This window comes from Aptenodytes patagonicus, chromosome 1 (assembly GCF_965638725.1).
Source record: "Aptenodytes patagonicus chromosome 1, bAptPat1.pri.cur, whole genome shotgun sequence".
NCBI lineage: Eukaryota > Metazoa > Chordata > Aves > Sphenisciformes > Spheniscidae > Aptenodytes > Aptenodytes patagonicus.
In genome coordinates, this window is record NC_134949.1 from 112,542,312 (window position 1) to 112,565,325 (window position 23,014).

General features: G+C 37.7%; 1 protein-coding gene across 6 annotated transcripts in view; it reads left to right on the plus strand.

Annotated features, from left to right (window-relative positions):
• ROBO1 (roundabout guidance receptor 1) overlaps nt 1–23,014 on the plus strand; it is a 777,783-nt gene that overhangs the window by 685,759 nt on the left and 69,010 nt on the right. For all 6 annotated transcript variants that reach the window (XM_076351850.1, XM_076351840.1, XM_076351865.1 and 3 more), the window contains 3 exons: nt 3,653–3,773; nt 7,512–7,650; nt 8,927–9,054. In XM_076351850.1, coding sequence (XP_076207965.1) covers nt 3,653–3,773; nt 7,512–7,650; nt 8,927–9,054 — 388 coding nt within the window. The remainder of the gene's footprint in view (nt 1–3,652; nt 3,774–7,511; nt 7,651–8,926; nt 9,055–23,014) is intronic.

The following is a 23,014-nucleotide window of genomic DNA, read 5'->3' on the forward strand; positions in this document are numbered from 1 at the left end:
GTAGAACCCCTGGGTAAGTTTTTATGGATTTGATTTATTGGCTGACCGAGTTGATTCATTATTTGTATATGATTTTTTGCTGCTGAGTGGCCATAATTTACAATTCTGGACCTAGTTAACTCTGTGGGTGCCTAGAGTTTTCTGTATGAACATCTCCAACTATTGTTTGAAGAAATAAATGAAGTGGACTTGCTTGAATGAACAATTTACTCATGAGGAGCAAAATATGGTCAGGCACGCAGGTCATAGAAAATTGCTTTCAGTAAGTCTTTGTAAGTCACCATGCTATCATATATTCTCTTAAAGTACATACAACAATCCGTACATGTTACAGGCAACTGAAGATCATCTGTGAACCACTGATCACAATCTTTTTCTCTCATCAGTATTCAGTACTATTCCCGTATTCTCTGCTTGCACAGCCCTGATAAATTTGCTGGGAGGCACAGAACAGAACAAAATCCTGAAGAGGCGTGAAAAGTCAAAAAGTGCCTTGGCCTCATTTCTGTATAAATGAAACATGATACTTCCTTCCATCTTTTCAAAATTGGACTTAAAGCTTTGGCAGTTAGCAAAGCAATTATTTTCCCATGATATGCAGTATCTACCAGAGTAGTGTAATAAAACTGTTGGGTATATCTTGTTTACTAGGAAGAAAGGACTTCTCTTTGTGTTCAGTATGGTAACAGCTCTTCTGGAGGTTTGAGATGAAACCTTACCCTGCCTGTCACTTTTTATATCGTTTGCTACTATAAAGTCCAGCTGGTGTATTCTGGGGCAGGGGCACAAATGTAAGAAGAAGAGCCAAAACACTCAAATGAAAACACCTTGATTAACTGTTAAGTTTCCACAGACTATGAATAGTTCTAATTCGCATGGTTTCAAATACTGACCCCAAAAGGTGATTTGGCTCTTTACTGCTCTAAATACTGGATATGAACTATAGTACTGGGTTACTGGATACAAACTTAGTAAGACAGAAATCTAGCAGTGGTTATTTATGTGTTCCTACCAAAATTCACGTGCATGTATTTCATTGTGCACTTTGTTAGTTAAAGCCATTGGTCTATAGCCCATAGGTATTTCTAGCATTTCCTATTGAGAGAAAATGTGGCAAACATTGCACATATAAAATGTAAATGTGTCATAGCTACAGATTTGATTTGCAATGTCTTGTTAATAAATAGAAGGGCTTGATCAATCTTACTGAGACGGTGGGTACCTAATTGTTAAAATTTAATGGAAAACTTGGGTAGTGACCCAACAGCGGAAGTACGCTTTCTTCTAGCCATCTGTGAATGCTCTAGTTACAGACATATGTAATTCCACATGCACTTGTGGTACATTTTATTGTAACTGTGTAATTCATCACAATTTAATGTGGCGTAGCCATCACTGTAGCTAAAGTTCTAAACTCTTCTTCTGTTTTATGGAAAACAAACAAACAAACAAACAAGATCAACAAAGGAAAGCCCCTAGGAAAAATAAACCCAATACATTCAGAATTCCATCTTGGAAGCACAGCTTCCTTCAGTAGGCACGTCATGTCTTTGGAAGTCTGCCGCAACGCCCATGAGAGAATGTTTCCTCTGCCTCTCCTTCCTTATGTAAATCTCAAATAACTTGGAAGAAAAGCAGCTTTCAATGATTTTTCAGTTGTTCAAATGTTTCTGCTTTAATGCTTCTCTCCATCTATGCTTTGAAAAGAGTTTTGTGATGATTCCTAGAAGAAATTCCTAGGTTAGTTCTTGCTGGAGGTTACAATCTGTGCAAAATACACAGTTGTGTCATATTTTAATGAGTTTGAATGGGATTTTCTTAAGTGCCAAAATCACAGAGGAGCACAAGTGCTACTGAACATCAGTAGGACTTAAGCTCTTAAGACATGTATGAAAATCACTGCTTTCAGTTTACATGGGTTTGAAATAATCAGCTGAGTTGGTAAATTCTTGTGATATGTAAATATGTTTGTTAAATCCAGTGCATTCAATATTGATATACATGAAAAGTATGTATTCCTGCATATATATCTGGATATACAAATACCCCAAAATACATGTGGAAATCTTTCTAAAATTGTTTTTTTAGATCCTTTGCATAGATTAATTGGAAATAAATAGCTTTCTGTGATTTAGGGAGATGTAAAAAGGAATAAATATAGATAGACTTTTAGTTATATGTTACTTTCTCTTCCCGTACTTACCATTTCAGGCGGTCAGCCATCTAAAAATGCACGCAGATTCTTGAAAAATGTGTATTTGCAGGTCACCTTTATTTTTTCATTCATCATGCCTCAAATCCCCATTGAAATTTCAGCATTACTAGATTTCTGGATGATAAAGGACGTATCTTTTCTGTTCTCAAACAACGAGTGCCAAAGGCAACAGAATGAAATTTGTATGCAACACTATCTACGTTACATGTGCATGTGCATTTATCTTAATAACTGACTGTCATCTTTGTGTGCGTACATCTTACAATGATAGTAAGAGCCCAACACTGCTCAAGATGTCAAATTTTCAGGGATAGATTTCTAGCTGCAGGCAAGTTAAGCAAAATACCTCATATTGAGAACACTCTCCTCCTTTTCACTGACCACATTAGACCCTTTCTTGTAGCTTCATATGTGGCTTTTATTTATTGTTTACTTCCACCCATGCCTTGAACTGCAGTGGTTTTTGTATGTGATTGGACTTACAAGCATATGTTCGCTTAAAAATGTAATTAATGTAATTAAGTAACATTTTTGTATATTAAAGTAAACATGGTTTTTATGGTAAACATATTCAGTTGCCTACACAAATTTTGCTGCATTTTGGTGAACTTTGAAACTTGTTCAACCATTTTGTCAATCAAATGGGAGAATAAATACTTTTAAAGGAAGATCAGATATTTTCGTATGCATTTAATATATATTTTAAAACAAAATAATAAGATTTGGAATCACAAAGGGGAAGTATGTTTTGGGGTTATTGGAATTCCATTATCTTCCAAAAACTGAATTCAGAATTAAGAGCAGAACGTTATTCATTTCCCAGTAAGGATTTAATTGCTTCTGCCCAGCTGCTTATCAGCCTTTAAAATTACTTATTTAAAGGTGAAGAACTAAAGAATAAAAAATTTCCTTTGCTTCCTTTAGAAATGAAAACCAAAACAAACACAAAATTCATGAATAATAACAAGCATGACCAACGGCAGGATAACGTACACGTATTTCTTGTCAAGAAAAAGTAATTACAGCACTTGATGTCAAAATGGGATTTATGTCTAGTGCCAATTTTTCCTCTCCACCTGATTATATCAAACTGCAGCAGTACATCGGAAGGAATTGTAGTCCTTCTGGCCAACGAGCATTAAACAGGCTGTTGAACAGCCAGTATTACCTTCCGCAGAATGAGGAAAAGAGTGATAGGAGTCCAAATCTGAGAGATTTTAAAATACTGATGTAAAACTAAGAGGCAAGCTTTTCGCATACGAGAAGGAAACTAGGTTAATAGTAATTCTTATTTTTTTCACTTTTTTGTGTGATTTGGAAAATCACTGATAGCTTGTTTTTTTCCTTATCTGTAACAAAACCTTTTTCAAGTTAATAAATATTATTAAATCGTTAGTTCATATTAAAGTATTTTTTATTGTCCTTGATTTGTCCTAGATCAGAGGAGGAAAGCTTATGATCACATACACAAGAAAGAATGATGCTGGCAAATATGTTTGTGTTGGAACAAATATGGTTGGAGAACGTGAAAGTGAAGTTGCGGAGCTCACTGTTTTAGGTAAGAACTCCTCCTTTAAGACTGTGTTAATGAAAATGCCCAGCTTTTGTTTTTCCTAGTAAGCCTGTTAGTAAGGATCATTCTCATCTATTTCCTTTTCAGTGTCTGTGTTGAAAATGTTTTTGTCATGGTTGTGTTCTAGCAAATGGGTGGCAGTTAATGGCTTTGCAATCCACCTTGGACTGTTTTTGCGGTTGGAAGACACTTTCTTAGTTCTCGAACTGAAAATAATTCCAGTGTCCACCGACTGGATCAGTATTGTAAAATAATAGCAAAACAAAAATTAACATCACTAAGAAGCAGAGGCTTAATTTTTCCCTCTCGTTGAAGAAAATCAGAATTATTCTAAATTTCTATTCTAAATAATTATCCTTTCATTTATAGTTGTGCATACTGAGTGTTGCAAAGATACAACAGGTCTACTTGTTTAAGTGATCCTAATGATAGTTCCTCTGAGCATCAAAAAAAATGTTTTCATTTAAGATAACTGAGCTTAGCTGAAAATTGCATTTTTTGTTGCTATTGCAGAAAAATTACAAATTTTTGTAACTCCAAATGCAATCTCAGAATACCTTCAGCATGGGAGAATTGCCTCATGATCACTGTAGATGCAGCTTTGGTAGTTTTCATTCAAAATGTGTCCCATGTTACATTAGAGTAGGGGAGGCTTGAGATAGCTTAATTGCTTCTGCAGAAGGATTAGATATTTTATCATCACAGAATGAGAATATCCAAGCCGTGGTTCATAACACACTGGTTTTCATCACAGTGCTGCCGCAGTAATCCTGGCTCTTGTGCCTTTTTTTTTTTTTTTTTAATTCAGCTTTAAGATCTGTCTTGTCAGTCTTTGGCACTTTTATCTGTCTTCACTACTTTTTAGAGCTAGGACTCCAGCAACTTGAAGTCCTGTTCAGGGTTTTATTTGAAGCAAGGTTTTCCGTAATAAAACGAGATTTATGCCATCTTAAAGTTGTTGAAACTGAATATCCAGCAAGATAGTGTGTAACTTCTTAGAAGCTAAGGAAGACTTCCTATGATCCACTATGCTGTTTGTTTGGGTTTTTTAATTTATAGACACCTTTGAAGCACTTTGGGAAGAAGTTTGTTGTCAAATAGACTTTTAGAACTTCCAAGCAAAATGTAGAATTGAAAGAAAGTTGTAGTTACATGAGTAAAGTCCTGACACTGGGCTCCTAGTTAACTGTACCAGTTAATTGGTACCAGTTAATTGCTCATCACTAGTCTACTACTAACCAGGGAATCATGGTATGGACTGTTATGTAACCCAGGCTGGAAAATATTACTCTTGCTGAACACCTGTAAGAGGGATGCATTGAGAGAGAGGTCTGCCTTTGCCTTTTTCTTCACCTCGTGTTCCCTTCAAACGCACTTCTGGTTTTCAGCCTGGGAAAACTAGTGAGGGTTTCTTTTCAAACAGGACAGTAAAGCTTTGAATGTCTTACCAGTCCGTGTCTAGAAATCTTTAATACACCTTAGTCTTTCAACTTAGGCCTTAGATACGCGTGAAAAAGTACAAGAAACATGCTGACTTCATATACTAAAATCTTTCAACATAAATCTTCTGTTTATGGGTTTTGGTTATTTAGAAGTTAAACTTTTGCTTTTAGGTCTCTGCTTTAGATCAGAGGGAAGATTGCATGCCAGAAACTGTAATATTAGAAAGTTTCAGTGATCCTTGCTAAGCTTTCCTTGTATTTACCAAATAATCATGTGACAAAGATAGATACTTAATTCAGTGCTGATTTCCCCTATCAGTTTCTGCGTTTGAATAAGAGTGTTACGAATGGGCAGACAAAAGTCCTCAGACTATTACTCTTCCTTTAGGAAACTGATCTAGAGAACAATGTGCCTCTTGTGGGTTTTGCTGTTGTGCAGCAGTCCTGGCCTTACCAGATCAGTCCTTTTTCTCTTGCATAATTGAGTTGAATATTCTTCCCCAAACTATTCTTACTCTGAAGTGTAATCCGGAATTTTCTTTTCTTGCATTCAGATTGCGTTTTTACTGCATCTACAAGAAAGAGGCCAGGGTGGGGAGGAATGCCTATATTTGTATTTTTTTAATTCGCAGCTAGATTCATGTCTGTAGGTCTCTGTTTTATTTCTCACTTGTTGTGTATGAACCCAGGCTAGAACTGACAGCTTAAAGATCAACTTGCTATCTCATCTAATATTATTTGCCTGGCATTGCAAGCAAAGGTAAGTTTTCTACAATACGTGTCCAGTTGGTCTGGACGTCCTCGAGAATAAAGGAAGCTCTTTATAGGGTTTTGTTCAGTTCACATTTCCACTTCAGTCCTTTCTGAACCATTCACTAAGGTTTTATAGTACTGAATCTCCATATCTTTGTCTGCAAAGTCAAAGTAATATTCAGAACCACCTTTTTCAAACACAAATGTGAGACGCTAAGAACATGGGATTGTCTCTTTATCCTTCTGTCTGGTGCTTTTGTACTCCTATGAGAAACTTGTGGCATATTTTTGGGTATTCACGCTTCCTGATTGTGCCAATGGCTTCAGACTCTTCCAGTTCCATGGAGATGATATTTGTATCTTTAATACATACAAGTCAAAACATGCAACTGCCTTCTCAACTCCCTCAGAGCTTTCACAGGTTTATAGGCAAAAAGGTCATCTGCCTTAGGCAAAGGAACCTGCCAAGCGCTCTCCTGTGGAACCTTCCCCGTTCTTTTATGGACATCCTGTTGTCATCTGGTGCTGCCTTTTCAGATGGGTAATCCTTCCTGGAGTATGCCAGAAATTGTTAAAAACACTTTTCTTCCGTGTACGTGTGCAAACTTCACTGCACTCCAGCCTGGTGTGGAACTACGAAACTATGAATAGCCCAGCACCATAAAGCTTTGAACCCTGTTACAGGTAGAAAAGTGTGTCGATCCCTTTCCTGAAATTTCCAGCTAGTAGCTGGGTTGGCAGAATAGCACAGCCTGTACTGAGACCCCATTTTGTTTCAGAAAGCCTGAGAAAAAGTATGCAGCAATTAATCTGACTCTGGTCAGCCAGGACTTGGGTCATCCATGTCCTACAATGTAAGTCAGGGATAACAGCAATTTTTGTGAACAAAAATTATAGAGAGGACATTGTGGGGTTTTTTGGCTTGTTTTATTTTATGTGTGCCAGTGAAAGAAAATGTTGTCTTTCTAATGTAGCATTGGAAATGATTGAATCGAACACCAGCTGCTGCTGACACCTGCAAGCAACCTCATAGAGATACTGTGCTGGACCTTACTTAGCCTTCGAATTTAGAGGCACCATTGAGTCAAAACCTCCAGTGAGACAGTGTTTGGTTTGTGCCTTCTGCCTTCTTGAAGTAGTGCAGCAGATGAGTGGTCATTTGTCTGGGTCCTTGCAGCAGGCCTGCTTCTACCTGAGGATTGATGTGTATTTAGATTTTCTGTGTAGGTTGTTTTCCTTTAGCTATATTAGCTGTGATGATAATACATAAGAAGTAGGGAAGTCTGTGCTTGGATCCTGAGCCACTGTTGAGAGCGTCTGCCTCCTGTGCTGAGGTTCATAGTGCTGGCCACCTGCAGGGCCACGGATCTTCTGCCTGAAGCTGGGAGCGAGAGGAGCGGCAGCAGAGGCACCTCCATCAGATTTGTCACCCTGCTCCCCTTGCTCTAACAGCCACAGTTCAGGGAAAATCGCAATTCAGGCACAGTACTGCTGGACTAATCCCTTTTTTCCTTTTCTTTCCTTTTAGAGAGACCATCTTTTGTGAAGAGACCAAGTAATTTGGCTGTAACTGTGGATGATAGTGCGGAGTTTAAGTGTGAGGCAAGAGGTGACCCGGTCCCTACAGTAAGATGGAGGAAAGATGATGGGGAATTACCAAAAGCAAGGTGCAGTACACAGAGTTACCTTTTTTATGACATCTAGCTTGGTATATGATGTAGCCATTCAACATTTGACAGCTAGCATTACTTTTTTCTTGAATGGAGAAGGCCTGGCTGATCTAATAAGACATTTCTGATTACCATTGAGCTCTCTTTGAAGTTATGATTTATATTGAACTTAAGAATGGCTTCTTCTCAAGCTTTTGTTGTGACAACACATGACAAATGCAACAAAAAATAACTAAGTTCAGTCAGTAATATCTGATACAGATTATTTCTTCACCTGAAGAGTCATTTGTAATTACTAAAAGTTTTGGAGAATGTATAACAAATAATAAATTAGATTATAACACCGAGAAGTATATATTGGAATTGCAATTGATATGAAGTGTAGACTGGTAATGTAGAAAGCTGCCTTGGTTATACATGTTTTTGTTACGAGTTTCCAATTAACTTTTTTTTTTCTGTCATTGCTCTAATTCAGGCCAAAAAATAAAATACTTTATTAAAAAGAAATACATTCTGTGATAGACAGATTATTTATTTATTTACTTTGAATTCCCAATCATCAGTTAAAAACCTATTAGGGGAGGGGATTGAAAGAAGAAACCCTGTAACAGTTGGCTCCGGTCATCCAAATCCAGCTTCCTGTTAATCTAGTCTATTGCTTTAATCAAAACTATAGCATTTTTAAGAGAAAAATCAACTTCCCATAAAGAGAAACACATTGACTGCATTATACAAAAAGAGAAAAAAGGTGATGAAAGGAGAGGAAATGGTAAAAGGCCACATTGTTCTTTAAAAAAATTATTGAATGAATTGTGATTTATCTTGACTTTCAAGCAATTCTGATCTTCTTGAGAACAATATTTTTTTTTCAACCGTATTAAAAAAAAAAAAAATCCTTCATTCAGATGGAAAAATTATAGGGACAGTAATAACTATTACTACATTTACTTGTTAAAAGTGTTCTAACAATTAAAACGTTCTGCATTAGAGCTTTATGATTGTATTACGCCAGTGAAATTCTATTGACGTCAGTAAAACTGACTCACATTGCAAATGAAATCAGAATAAGTTTTTCAAATATTTAGATATATTTTGCTTTTAAAACTTTATTTTTACATTATCAATTTATAAAGATTTATACATATTTTTATTTCTAAGGGAAATGTAGGAATAAAAATATTTGACAGCAAACCCACCATATTTTTACCATTTACAGAAACTGTACAAAGTTCTATTATTCCTATTAATTGTTTATGACTATGTATATTTAAAGATACGAAATCCGTGATGATCATACCTTGAAAATCCGGAAAGTTATGGCAGGAGACATGGGCTCGTATACTTGTGTTGCAGAAAATATGGTTGGAAAAGCTGAAGCATCAGCAACTCTAACAGTTCAAGGTAAGAATGTTTCTTTACATAGTACTCTAACCTAGAATAAAGTTGATTTGTTTGCACGGCAACTTTATAGAGTTGCTATACACAGACTAGTTGAGTCTGTATACAACTAGCAGAGTTGCTACTTATGCAGGAGCTCTATGCTGTGTTGTAAATTAAAAAAAAGGAAAAAAAAATTGGTTTGAGTTGTATTCTTAAGAAATTGAAGCACTTGAGATGTAAGATTTTTTTGTAAGCAGTCTTTACAGTACTGGGATGGGAAACTGAATATGTTTTGAACTTCAGTGTGATCGGAATCATGTCACTTACAATCTTTGTATCTGAAACCCTAACAGAAAAAAGAAAACCCGTGTTACTGAATTACATTGTTTTAACTTGAAAAGAAAGAGTTATAAGCTCAAGTATCTGCCAAATTTTTTCAATTAAATATAGTAAAGAAGCACTGAATGATAAATCTGTTTGTGTATCTTTTAATACACTAACCCAGACCACTGGAATTCCTGTTGCTTTTTCATCATAAAAGCGTATCGTAGCACTACTGTTTCTTTGTAAGATAAAAATTCAGTGGAACTCAGTGAACTAATATGTATAAAAATCCTTCATTGCCTTTATATACACAATCCAGATGTTCACTATTCAGATAATCCCTCTCTTCCTTTCCTGGCTAGCAGACAGGCAATGATGTCATCCTGATGCTTTTTTCTAAGCACTGATGGTCCTTCTGTCCTTTTCTCTGTTCAGTAGGAATTAGTCATTATGGAGTTCTGGGGAAGTACAGGCTTAAAAGTATTTTATTTGGTAACAGGCCTCTATTTTGACACATTTACTGTAACAGGAAAGGTCTTGTCCTTAACCTGCTCTCCTTTTTCCACCAGAAACATTTGGTGTCCCTAACATCTGTAGCTGTTAGGAAAGTAGGAATTCTTTTGTTGAAGCTCTCATAAAACCAAGAATTTTGAGATGTTCTGTTAGTCACCATGATGTTTATACGTCAGAAGTGATACCTTATGTTTGCAAGATAACCAGCTCTTACACTCAGTGTTTTAGAATAAAAGATTAACACATGAGCAGTAAGTACAGTTTATTCAAAAGAAAAAGACTGAATTATTTTTTAAATGGCTATCTGTTCTGAAGGTCACGTCTTTATATCAACTGTTAATCTTGTGAAATGTTAGTATTAAGAAAATTTGCTTTATGACTGGTTGAGCAGTTACATTTCTGGAAATAAGCCCTTGGTAGCCCTAAACCTTCGTAGGCCTATTCAAAATAATAAGCAAACACATTCTTGTAATTCCATTCAGGTTAACGGTGCTACTTAGGTATAAAATGACATAAGTATGTAGATGTTAGAGATCTAGAGTGAGATCTCTTGAATTTTGATAATAAAATTATACTTTTAAGGAACATGATCATAACCTAAGTCTTGATTCAGCAAGATTCTTATTTTTTTAAGTAGTTGCATTACACAGTAGATATTTACATTGTAACAGCTTTGCTCTGCGGATATTGTTATGGGATAATTTGTTTCCCAGTGTGAATGGATTACCTCCTGAGCCATTTGTCTGTATTAATGTCTTCGTAGAAGGGATTGATGTGAGAAACTGTAATGTGTAAGGCCAATTTGTAGTTGGTAATGTAGTAAATTATGATCAATATCCATTTATTAGAGTATCCAGGAGACCTAGTTTTATGGGAAGGAAAAAAAAAAGACTCCTCTAGTAAACATGCACTTTCCATTCAGATATTTTTCACATTTTTCCTTCTTTTTCCTCCTCCTCCTCTTTTTCCCTCCTCTCCCCTCCTCTTCCCTCCTGTTTAAAACAGGTTTTTTTTTTTCCTAAAGGGTTAGCTTTTTGACTATGCTCCATCTAGAGAGGTAGCTTTGGTCTTCTTGTTTCAGTGCTAAGATGACATTGATCTGACTGTTCATGGACACATAGCTCTTTGAGGAGAATTTTCTTTTTATACGAGTAGTATTTTTTCCGGGTAGTTTAAGGAATGGAAATAACAAGTCTCTTCTGCGCTTTTGTTAATTGTCACGTGATGTGTTGATTGTAGGGATTAATAACTGCGTGTTCTGCTATGCCAAATAGAGTTATTTCTGTTACATCTTTGTAAACAGGGGGCTGTGTTACAAATCATGGCCTCAGAGGTTACGCCTGCCACTGTGTAGGCTTGTTATATTCAGCAAAGGACAAAGAGGGGTTTTTGCTTGGTTTTGGGTTTGTCTGGGTTTTGTGGGTTTTTGTGGGGGTTTGTTTTGGGTTTTTTCCCCCTCAGTATCTCAGCGATAGGCTGGGGTGTTTTCATGCCAGAGTGTACTCCAAGAAAGAATATGAGAGTTGTTAATGGTAGCCCCACAAGATGCATGTCTGTGTTAGGAAAGCGGCAGTCATCGTCTGTCAAGTGTCTGTACAGTGGAACTGCTGCACTGAATGAAACATGGCACACAGCAGAAAGGGCTGTAAGCAGTGCTTTTCGGGACACTGCTCGGGCCTTAGGGTTGGTAGCACGCTAAGAAGAGGACATACCCTCTTCTATACTCATCATTTTTCAGGCCTCAAGCACTGTGATTGACCTGTGTATGTTCTGCACTATACAGGGTTATCTAGGGTATTAAAAGGTGGAGCGTGCAACACCGGGGCTAATTGAGATACCTCGGTGTCGGGGATGTGTTGGTGAAACGCAGCGAATAGCTAACCTGGTGTCTCAGCAGAGAGCTGCCCTGGATCTGGCGGTATTATTACCTCCAGGTCAGCTCTGACCCTACTTGATCTAGCAGATGTTGGAGTGCATAGTGCATGCCCTGCAGTGCTCCCTGTCTCAGGAAAACTGCACAGCGCTGCTTCTGAGCTAGGCGAATGGGCCCAATCTGTGTCCGTGGACTAGGAACTGTCAACTCAGATAGTTCAACTATATATAATAGGATGCTAACTGTAGAAAACACAAAAGAGGGGAGGGAATATCGATTCCATTTTAATGTTCTTCCTGCTCATGGCACCAGCATCACAGATTCTGATTATTGGAATCACTATTTTCCTTTATACAGACTCCTAACTTTGGGGATTATAAGTGTTTCCTACATGAAGTACAGATGCTGTATTTTTATTGCGATTTCAGTCATATTCATAAATCAAATTTGTAGTTCTGTATTGACATAGAAGTTTGAACCCTCCACTTAGTCTTTTACTATTGCAGCTTAAAAGCATTTCCATCCTTGAAACTGTTTGTCAAGTTATCTTATTTTCTCCTTGGAAAATTAAATAGTTAAGAAAATGTAATCTTGCTGTTGTTTGCATTTTCCTAAAATTAGAGTGTCTCAGTCCACTGTTTTCATTTTGCAGCAATGTGTAGTGCATATGTAAGGCATCCAGAGACGTTGCTAAATACATGTGGGAGCATTTCATTCAGGAGATGATTAATTATTGAATAAATACCTCAGTCAATACAAACTGCCAGGAAAGCAGCCCAGAGTACAATACCTTATATTTTACCAATACATTATATTTTACCAAGTAGCTGATGTGCTCCAGAAAAGGGAAACAATGGCCAAAAGTGCATCTCTGGAACCAGTGGATTTCTCTCTTGCTCTAGCACTAAGCAAGTTGGATATATTTATCGTGTGTGTATTTAATATATATGCAAGATGCTTTTCATGTTTTCATGGTGTCCTGGTTTCGGCAGGGATAGAGTTAATTTTCTTCCCAGAAGCTGGTACAGTGCTGTGTGTTGGATTTAGCATGAAAATGATGTTGATAACACACCCATGTTTCAGTTGTTGCTAAGCAGTGCTTACACTAGTCAAGGACTTTTCAGCTTCCCATGCTCTACCGACGGAGAAGGCTGGAGGTGCACAAGAAGCTGGGAGGGGGCACAGCCAGGACAGCTGACCCAAACTGGCCACAGGGACATTCCATACCATGTGACGTCATGCTCAGTACATACACTGGGGAAAGCTGGCCGGGGGGGCCGCTGCTCGGGGACTGGCTGGGCATCGGTCAGCAGGTGGTGAGCAATTGCACTGTGCATCACTTGCTTTGTATATTCTATCATTATTATTATTATTATTATTATTATTATTATTATAATATTTTAGTTCATTTCCATTATTAAACTGTTCTTATCTCAACCCACAAGTTTTCTCACTTTTACTCTTCCGATTCTCTCCCCCATCCCACCGGGGGGGGGGGAGTGAGCGAGCAGCTGTGTGGTGCTCAGTTGCCGACTGAGGTTAAACCACGACACATGAAGATTTCTATTATGTGATTTGCTTAGTTTTATGCCTTGAAGCAGGACTGTAGAAATTATAATATTATATATTTCATTATTATATATATAATTGAAGCCCATGTTCCTAAGACACATGAAATTACCAAAAATGCATGCCTCAGAACTTCAGTTATAAAAGAGACTTAGTTTTGCTATTAATGCAAATAGAAGTAGGGCTTCTTCAAGAATCTGCAAATTTCACATTTAGTCATAAAAATGCTTTTAAGTAAAACTAACAACCAAAGATTTTACATATTTTTCCCTACTTCCATTTGCTTCGCTCCCATTTGCAGTACTTAATTAGGCCTTTTTAACATCTATTTTTATAATAAGTTTATAATTTATGCTGAAATGAGCTTTACTCTCTGATACAAGCGGAAATTATAGCTCCAGTGGAAGTCCTACTATGCAGTTGGCCAGGAACCATTCTAGCAATGACAGTGTAGTTGCTACTCAGCAGGAGTTAAAAGAGAAACAGGTCAAGTAGGTCAGTTGGCTTGAGGACTTCACAAGAATAACACCAACACTGCGGCTGTTGGTGACTGTCGGTCGGTCACCAGCAGGTTGGTGGTGAACAACAATCCTCAAACTTTGAGTTCTTCTTAACTCTTCTTCCTCAAGCAGTGGCTCTGGAGGAGCTCGCAATACTTGGTACAGTGCCCTGCCTAATATGCAGCTAAACATGCAGCAGCAGTGACTGGACTGTAAAATGTAAATTTTGCCATTCAAAGGCACTAAACACATTCAGTATTATCAGTTTGGCAGGAAAAAAGAAGAATTCCTATGGAAATTATGCTGGCCAACTCATATTTCACAGTGGTGATCTTTGATACCAAGGTTTTTTAGCTTATGTATTTAATTTTAGTGTTAACAGAGCTTGTCTGCAAGGTGGATAGTGAGCAGAACTTTTGTTAAGTGACTTCTGGCTGTGATTTTGCTGTACTAGTCAACTGACAAGGAATTTTAATCTGAAAAGGTGGCACATGCTTCAGGTCTGGAATTTCCTCCTCCTTCCACCCCCTCTTTGTACAAAGTAGCTTCAAGGCATGCTGTAAAAGACATCTATTTGATAAGACTTCTGGGTAGGGCTGAGAATACCACCCAGAATAAAAAGGAATAGGATTTTCTCTTTTATCTGTCAGATACCATATAAATGTTTCCACTGCGTCAGGCCGCTGGTACATGTTTTAAGTTGGCTGTAAATGTAATTGCTTTATAGGCATCTGAGCTACCTACATTAAAATAACAAAGACAAAATTCAGATTTTTATGGGATTACAAAAATACTATTGAGTATATGGTAGTTACTATGTGTTGCAGCGAACGCTTCACAGTATCATGGGTGAATTTAACCACTTGAATTTTAAAACTAGGATTTGGATTTAAATCTGAACTTGTCTACATTGTCTCTCTTTAAGTCAGTATTTCTCCTTTTGAAAGAACTAATTTTAGGCCATATTCTGTCTTCAGTCCCTATGAAAGAGGAAGGAAGAATAGTGGTCGTCCTATGAACTTCAGGATTTTTTTAATTAATAAACTTTTCAGGATGAATGAGGGAAACCATCTCTTGTGATTTGTATAGTTTAAAGAGACAGCCCTTTCCCTCTTAATGACTGCTGTAAACTATGACAGCACTTCAGATTTCTATCAAGGGTCTGAGGAGTTTGACTGCCACTTATTTCTGGTGAAAGAATATAAATCTTAAAAGTTAATCAGAAGAAACTGAGGAAACAATCTGAAGAAGAGATTAGTGCCCTGAAGGTTCTTGTTCTACTGATGCAAGTGATGAACACTAGGATTCCTGAAGCATTTCTAAAATACAGGTAAGGGAAGGAATCAGTAAATATTTCAGCCAAATTTTTTTAAAAAAAAGGCAATTTATACTTGCTTCAAATCCATGTAACTTTTTAATAAATAACTGCTTCTATGGTTTTTAAGTTCTTAAATGGAGTTTTATTTTTTTACATAGAGTCTCACAACAGTGACAGCAATTGCTTACAGGGAGATAACACTTTAAAACTTTTGAGATTCCTTCCTGCAATTTAGTACTTTGAAACAAGGACTTGAGACAGATGTTTCTGAGCAAGTAGAACAGAAGGGGTCCAAATAATTTGGAGAAACATTACTACAAAAATAAGTTGAATAAGTTGAGGCTTTCTCCTGCTGAAAGGGTTTTATTAACTGTAAATTGTTCTTAAAAATTCTACCTTTTAATCACTCACTGCAGACAATTGAAGAAAGTAGATTTGTGTAGCATACTTCAGCACTCAATTAAAAAGTAGCAAAGAAAATCTGAAGACTGTTTTCTAGTGCCTGCAATTTCCTAAATCCCATGGCTAGGGAAAAATCAATTGTTCTTGTATCAGGCTTCACTGTTGCAGACTTTATTTTGTGACTGCTGTTCTAAAGATAACATTTCAAAAATTCTGTCTTTGGAATAGGCAAAGTAGAATTTTATTACAGGTTGTTGAGTTTGCAGATTTTTGGTTTTATGTATAAAATTAAATAGAGTGCAAGGAATAATAATTTTCATTGGTTGTTCATTAAACAGTACTTCTGCTATATGTTCATTCTGAAATAAACTTAGACTTTATTAAATTATGCTAGACATCCATAAAAAGGTAATACACACTTTATTTTTGCCTTGTTTATAGCCTGTAAGTAATTTTTGTAAGGACTATACAATGATTATAGTGTACTCTCTTATTTTTGTTAGTTTACATGCATCATTAAAATCAGTCATCTCTGAACTGGTTCTTGACAAAAAAAATGCTGACTTATAATAACAGAGCACTCAAACATTATTTTGATAAGCTGTTTTCAGTACCATTTGTTACTATGAATTATGTTTTGTTTGAACACTAAAATATTTTAGTGTTAGGTGCCGAATAACACTCAAGAATTGGTAATAAAGTATCTTGCAGTCTTTATACACGAGCTCGATCACCTAGTAGGCTCAGTATCAGAATCTTCCAGTGCCAAAAAAAAACGGCTTCTTTGGGTTAAACTGCTAAATATCAGGTATGCTCACATCATTTTCTGCAGGAGGTATCTGCATGCTCTTCTTGTCCCTATGACCACACACTAATTCCCGAAGTTTGGGGTGATTTTTTTTTTTCCATTTAAGTATGGAATAGGAGGAGAGGATTGAGAAACAAAAAAACAAAGCTGTCTGGATGGACATCAGATTACTTGTCTTGTTCTCATAAATGTCCTATGCTCTCTAAACACAGCATTGAAGGGGATTCCGTTTTCTTTGCATCTTTCAGTGGCTTAACGAGAGCCCACTCAGGACTTGCATCTCCTCAAATTAAACAGCCACTCTCTCTTTTGACACAGTTAAGGTAGCACATTGCTACTTGGGTCTCAGTACAGCGGAAGAAGTCACCTGAGAGTTCTGCTGTGGTCCAGTCTTCTACCAGCAAGTTCTGATGGCCTTTTCTGTACCTCTTCCTTCAGAGTTCTTGGGTGCTCAGATCTTGTCAGATTTTTTTCCTCAAAGAGTATAACTAACCTAACTAAAGACTAAACCTCAAAACATGTTTGCTAATATCCCTAGACCATCATAGCTGCAGCAACACTTTTGTTTCAGACTACCAGTGATTTTTGATAGCATTATAATCTTTTGGCAGAGGTGAACCACTACTTCACGGTATGAAAATCAGGCTGAGTGTCCCTGAATTTTTTTATTTTATTTTGTTTTTGCACATTGTGTTTATTTCCTTAAGCAACTTGTTCCCTTTTCTACCTCTATCACACTAAAAATTCCCAGTACCTGATGGATAATTCCATCTTGTCTAGAATTCTTAAATGTTGTATTTTTTGCTACCTATAGTTAAAATTTGTTAATATGTCATGGTTACCTTCCTGTTAACATTATTAAAAAGAAAGTTCAGGTATTAGTATCCCATACGCAGACTTGAGTTGTCTCTATGTGGGGGTGTCATGTTTTAACCCCAGCCAGCAACTGAGCACCACACAGCTGCTCATTCACTACCCCCCTCACCCCCGGTGGGATGGGGGAGAGAATCGGAAGAGTAAAAGTGAGAAAACTTGTGGGTTGAGATAAGAACAGTTTAACAATGGAAATGAACTAAAATATAATAATAATAATAATAATAATAATAATAATAATAATAATAATAATGATGATAGAATATACAAAGCAAGTGATGCACAGTGCAACTGCTCACCACCTGCTGACCGATGCCCAGCCAGTCCCCGAGCAGCGGCCCCCCCGGCCAGCTTTCCCCAGTGTATGTACTGAGCATGACGTCACATGGTATGGAACGTCCCTTGGGCCAGTTGGGGTCAGCTGTCCTGGCTGTGCCCCCTCCCAGCTTCTTGTGCACCTCCAGCCTTCTCCGTCGGTAGAGCATGAGAAGCTGAAAAGTCCTTGACTAGTGTAAGCACTGCTTAGCAACAACTGAAACATGGGTGTGTTATCAACATTATTCTCATGCTAAATCCAACACACAGCACTGTACCAGCTTCTGGGAAGAAAATTAACTCTATCCCAGCCGAAACCAGGACAGGAGGGTGTGGTGTCCCCATGAAAAGAAGTCCAGATTTCTTTTGAAATAGTATCTGTTTCAGTTGACAGTATTCCTTACTGAGTATTGCATGCCCAAAATAACGTTTTATAATGATCAAAAGTTACTGCACTGTAGAGATTTATTGTCCTTCCATTTTTAGTGTGTGTTTGGTGTCCATTGATCATGGGTCTTTGGCCACTTTTCACAAATAGCTTTACCTTATTATAAGAAGGGTGCTATGGATTTCAGGTACTTCTTTCCGAAAAGAAAACTGTTATCATAAAAAGCTGGGAAAAAAATCCCACTCCGTTTCCTTTTCAGCTCTGCTGTCTGTTACTGTAAGTCAAATAATGCAGTAGGAAGCTCCTACAAATTCTTCAAATAGTATCCCGCTATCATAATCTTTTTGTACTTCTACACATCTTATTTAAAATTCATCTATCTTTTTTCACTCTTTTAAAAGGTTTTAGTATAAATATTTGTAGCCATGACTACTTAGTTTGCAGCAATGCCCAAAATTACCTCAGTTCTTTTTAAACACAGGGGAAGACAACTCTTCTCCGAAAAGAGAAGTCCTGGGAAACAGGACTCCACAATTTACTGCATTACTCTAGTTTTTAAATAGATGGAATTAGACTTGTCCTAAGTGGGCTCTCTAAATTGTATTTGGTTTATAGGATGGTTTAGGAGGACCCAGAGTAAGGAAGGGGGAGGGGAGACTGGGAGAGGAACTTCTGGAAGACCTTAAATCCCTCTCTCCCTCTCTCTGTCTTCTAACCCCCATATTTCAGATTTCTCTTGTCACCTTAAGGCAGTGACTACAGGATTTATAAACGTTTTAAACTGCGTACTACATGTATTAACCTGAGAAGTGCTACCTTTTAAAACCACGCTGCCAAGTCTATTTCCGCATTTTTTATTTTTATCGTAGAAATCTTCATTGACTCCTGCAGAAGGAGAGATGGTGAACTTTCTTATTTTGTAGGTAGTATCAGCAAAATCAGTTGCAAATCAAAAAATCTCATGTGAGTACATTTTACACACTGTTCTCTTCCCACAAATTTTTGCAGGAGGTTCCTCCCCCACACGCATATGCAAACACACACACATTTGTGTAGCCCTTTTCATCTTGGCTTTTTAAATGTTTTAAAGTGAAGATTCATTAGCCTGCTGTGAAGCAGGCATTAAGATACTATAGTTCCACAACTGAGACACAGCTGAGATAGAGCCAGATTTTACTGCCCAGCCCCCTCAATTGGAGTGGAGGAGGGAAACACCTCTCAGCCTAAATTAAATCTCAAAATGGCCAGAAATCCATAAGGAGTCAATGCCATTTGATAGCTCTTGGAAACAGAATAGCACCCAAGCAGGAGGTTTGTTTAATGCACAGATCCTGTGCTGTTTATCAGCAGAGGGTGGAGTTTAAGCCACCAAAGAGAGTAGAGAAGCTTAGTGACATTTTAATGCCAATAATGAAACAAACAAACTGTTGAAACAAATTGCTTGTTGCTCCCGCCACAGAGCTCAGAACAGATACCTTCCTGCTTGCTGCAGGAGGGACAATCGTTCATTTTGAATCCATGGCACTTTAAGTTGATCTCTAAAATTGGTTCTGGAGTTGATGATGTTGAACTGCCACACTGCGTGTGTTGTGACATACATGTTTAGGTACATGTTCTAAAGCCACATCCTTGCCTGTGTCTCTCCCTGGTATGTGTACCAGCTCTAAATGCACTTACGTTTTCAAGGCTTTATTTATACTGTCAGTACCAAGGAGCAATACTTGACTTTTTTCATCATCAGACCACTTTCTCCTAGAGCACGTTAGCTCTCCTGAGCACACGCAGGCACCTGCCCTTTTTCTCTGGGTACCAAGTCAAGAGGCGTGAGCTAAATCCAGCCTGCCAGGCGTGTGCCCTGCACTGAAATTGAGAGAATGTATTCTGCCCTGCATGGCCAGAGTGAGTGTCATGGTGATGTGGCTGCCGGGTTTCCAGACTGCAGCTGTCTCTAAGTGCACAGAGAGAAGTGCAGCTGGCAGCCCACCGGCACCTTAAGAGTGGCACTTTCGTGTAGGGCACAGACTCTAGCCAGCCTGTTTCTAAGTTACTGCCCAGCACATGACAAGTCTTCACTATTCAGATGGAAGGGGGAATATGGGTCAATTGTAAACAAAAAATAAAAAATAAAGTCATGGGATGTATGTTGAGGAACACAGCAGCTAATTGATACTGAGATTTTCCCCTTATTAACTTTTCTGTGCATGAACCTGGAACATTGATACGGGTTTCTAGATTTCCATTACTTCTGAAGGTGATCTTACTATCAGAACTATTTTTCCAAATACTCAGTCACCTGCTTTCTTTCTTCATTTCATTCTCTTACTTACAGTACCATTATAGAAAACAATTAGTCTGTTTCTTTTCCAATCAGTTAGATTTCTATCTTCTTGCCTTTGGTAACTTTGAAGTTACCGTGGTCCCTTGTTCCTTTAAACTTAAGAAGTGCTTATCTGACACAGCAGCAGCAATCCAAAACAGAATTTTTCCAGTCATCATAAATGTAATAAACCACGATCACTCCCTTGCTGGGTGTTTGGAATTACAAGTCATCACTTTTGATTTGAAACATCAAAAATCTCATGTAAACATTTTTCCTCAACTATATGGCTGTGGCATGCTTGGCGCCAGACTGTTAGACCTTTCCTCAGAAGTTTGTACTGCACTGTATCACACTTCATGCTCTGGGACTGCATACTGTGAAAGCGTTCATGGTGAGTAAGGGTGTCCCAGTCTGGTCTTACATGAACGTGAATTTTAGCAGAAAATCTGGGAAAATATGAATTATTTATATATGTATCTAGACCTCAAGAAGTGACAGCTGAAAATAGAGACACCAATGAGGATGAAAAACGATATACCCCAATTCTTTTGTAATGTACCTGGTGTTATTTTCCCATATTTTTCACAGGTTGAAGCCAGGAGACAGCTGAATGGCAGCATTTATATTTTTTCAGAACAAGAGATTTTGGCCTTTGTTTATTTCTCTGTAGAAAGTGATACTTTCCACAAATGACTGTAGAGAGATGTGTGTATCAAGAATATTGGGTGTTTCAGATTGCTTTGATAAGAACAAATAGCCTACAAATCACTAGATAGGAAATGAAACATGGCACATCGTCTTGAACTATCTCCCTTAATAATAGTTTTTGCAAAACACTGACATAAATATCTGGTAGTCATGTTGCAGAAAGGCATTCAAGGGTCCTTGTTCAGATACTTGAAGGTAAAAAGCAGTTAATTAGATTTCAGAGTTTAGCAGGCTTAGCAATGAAACATATTTATGAACAGAAGAGGCTGGCAGCTTTTTAGCTGAGTTTTTGTTTGGAATTAGGGAAGGAATTGGAAAATAAAATTGTTCAGAATTTCTTTATTTTTTTTAAGGAGTGAGCAGTCAGAGTTTGACCAGTTTGCTAAATGTACTCAGACTCTTACATTTCCTCTGTAAGTCCAGTACCCAAATTTTCTGTACCCACTTATTTCAGACAGAGGCTATAAACAGTGGGTTTCTCACCCACTCATTTCATACCAAGATTATAAACAGCTGAGTTTTACCCATTCTGTAGAACTGCAATGCTCCATGACAGATAATGTAGCTACCTCTATACTATCTCTGTTGCTAGCTCTGGAGTTTCTCCTCTCACACTGTCTAGTCTCTACCTGGCCAACTGCATCTGAAATGCCTGCTCCTGAGCTCCGCTGTCTCTTCCAGCACATAGGCTCATAGTCACATCCCATCTCCTACCAGTTTGTTTCTACAGGCACATTCAACCTCTGATATTTTTCACTTAAACTGGGATTAATGTATCACAAAATTAATTGAAAGCAATCTAAATTTCATTGTGACTGCCATTTCCTAGATTAGTCATATGGCCAAGGATTTATACAGAAGCTAAAGGTTGTATATGAGCTTGATTGTTGTATGTAATTATTGGCCTGAAGATTGGGATTGTTTCACTTCTCTGGTGTAGAATTATACTTTCTTGCTTCCTTTATAATAGCCTCTATGGGTGTCAAGCAGTCCTTGAAGACGTGAAGATTTTTATTTAAATCATCAAAAATGAAACACATTGAGCTTAAATCGAAAGTGTTCAGCTTGTGTCAGCTGAATAACAAGATATCTTCTGAGCACCTGGAAGGTATTCATAAACAGTAATAGTCAGAACAATAAATAATGAGTGCTTAATATGCAGAACAAAATACTGTTTAGTAATTAAGTACCACCTTGAATCTCAGGATCTCAAAAGCACCTTACTAGTATAAATGAATGAAAATTTCTATAATTTTACTCTCTTTAAGATAGATAATTACTACCACAGCTTTCAAGAATAGGTACTTGAAGTTTATAGCTTGTCCGATATCAGACTAAGAAATAGTCACAACCCTGTAATATTTAATTCTAAATATGAGGAAACCGATGAATTACAGAGAAACACTAGATCAACATTTGTATTCACCTTTGTGGGAAAAATTACAAAATGTGTTATTTAGAGATGTAGGCATTACACATAGTATGTTGAGGTCTCTCATGTACCTGTGAGGAAGGGCTGAGAGAACGGTGCTTGCACAGCTTGGAGGAGAGGTGGCTTCAGGGGGGACAGAACAGCAGCCCCCAATACCTACAGGGAGGTTGTTGGTAAGACGGAGCCAGGCTCGTCACAGTGGTGCATGGTAGGAGGACAAGAGACAATGGATTTAAGTTGAAACAAGGGAGATCGAGGCTGGACATGAGGAGAAATTTCTTCACTGGGTAGACAGTCAAGCAGTGACTTTTTGGCACCACTCGAGTAATGGAAAATTGGTAATTTAGAGTTACTTCCTCTGTGCAAGAATTGCATCCCATTAAGTCTCTTATCAGGCTATTTCATGTAGAATGAGAGTTGTGTTTTATGGAGAAACATTTCTAATTCCAGAGCAGGTCAGACTGTAATGGCAAGTTTAGTAGAGAGCTTCTCAGTTAAAAAGGAGAGGTTACTGGGTAATATATTTACACACGATCAAGAGTAGCTAGGAGCTGAGTTTTGGGGATGAGCATATTTCTCTCAGAAATTCTTGTGTATCATTTCTTGGCCACTCCTCTTACAAATCATAGACTTGCAGA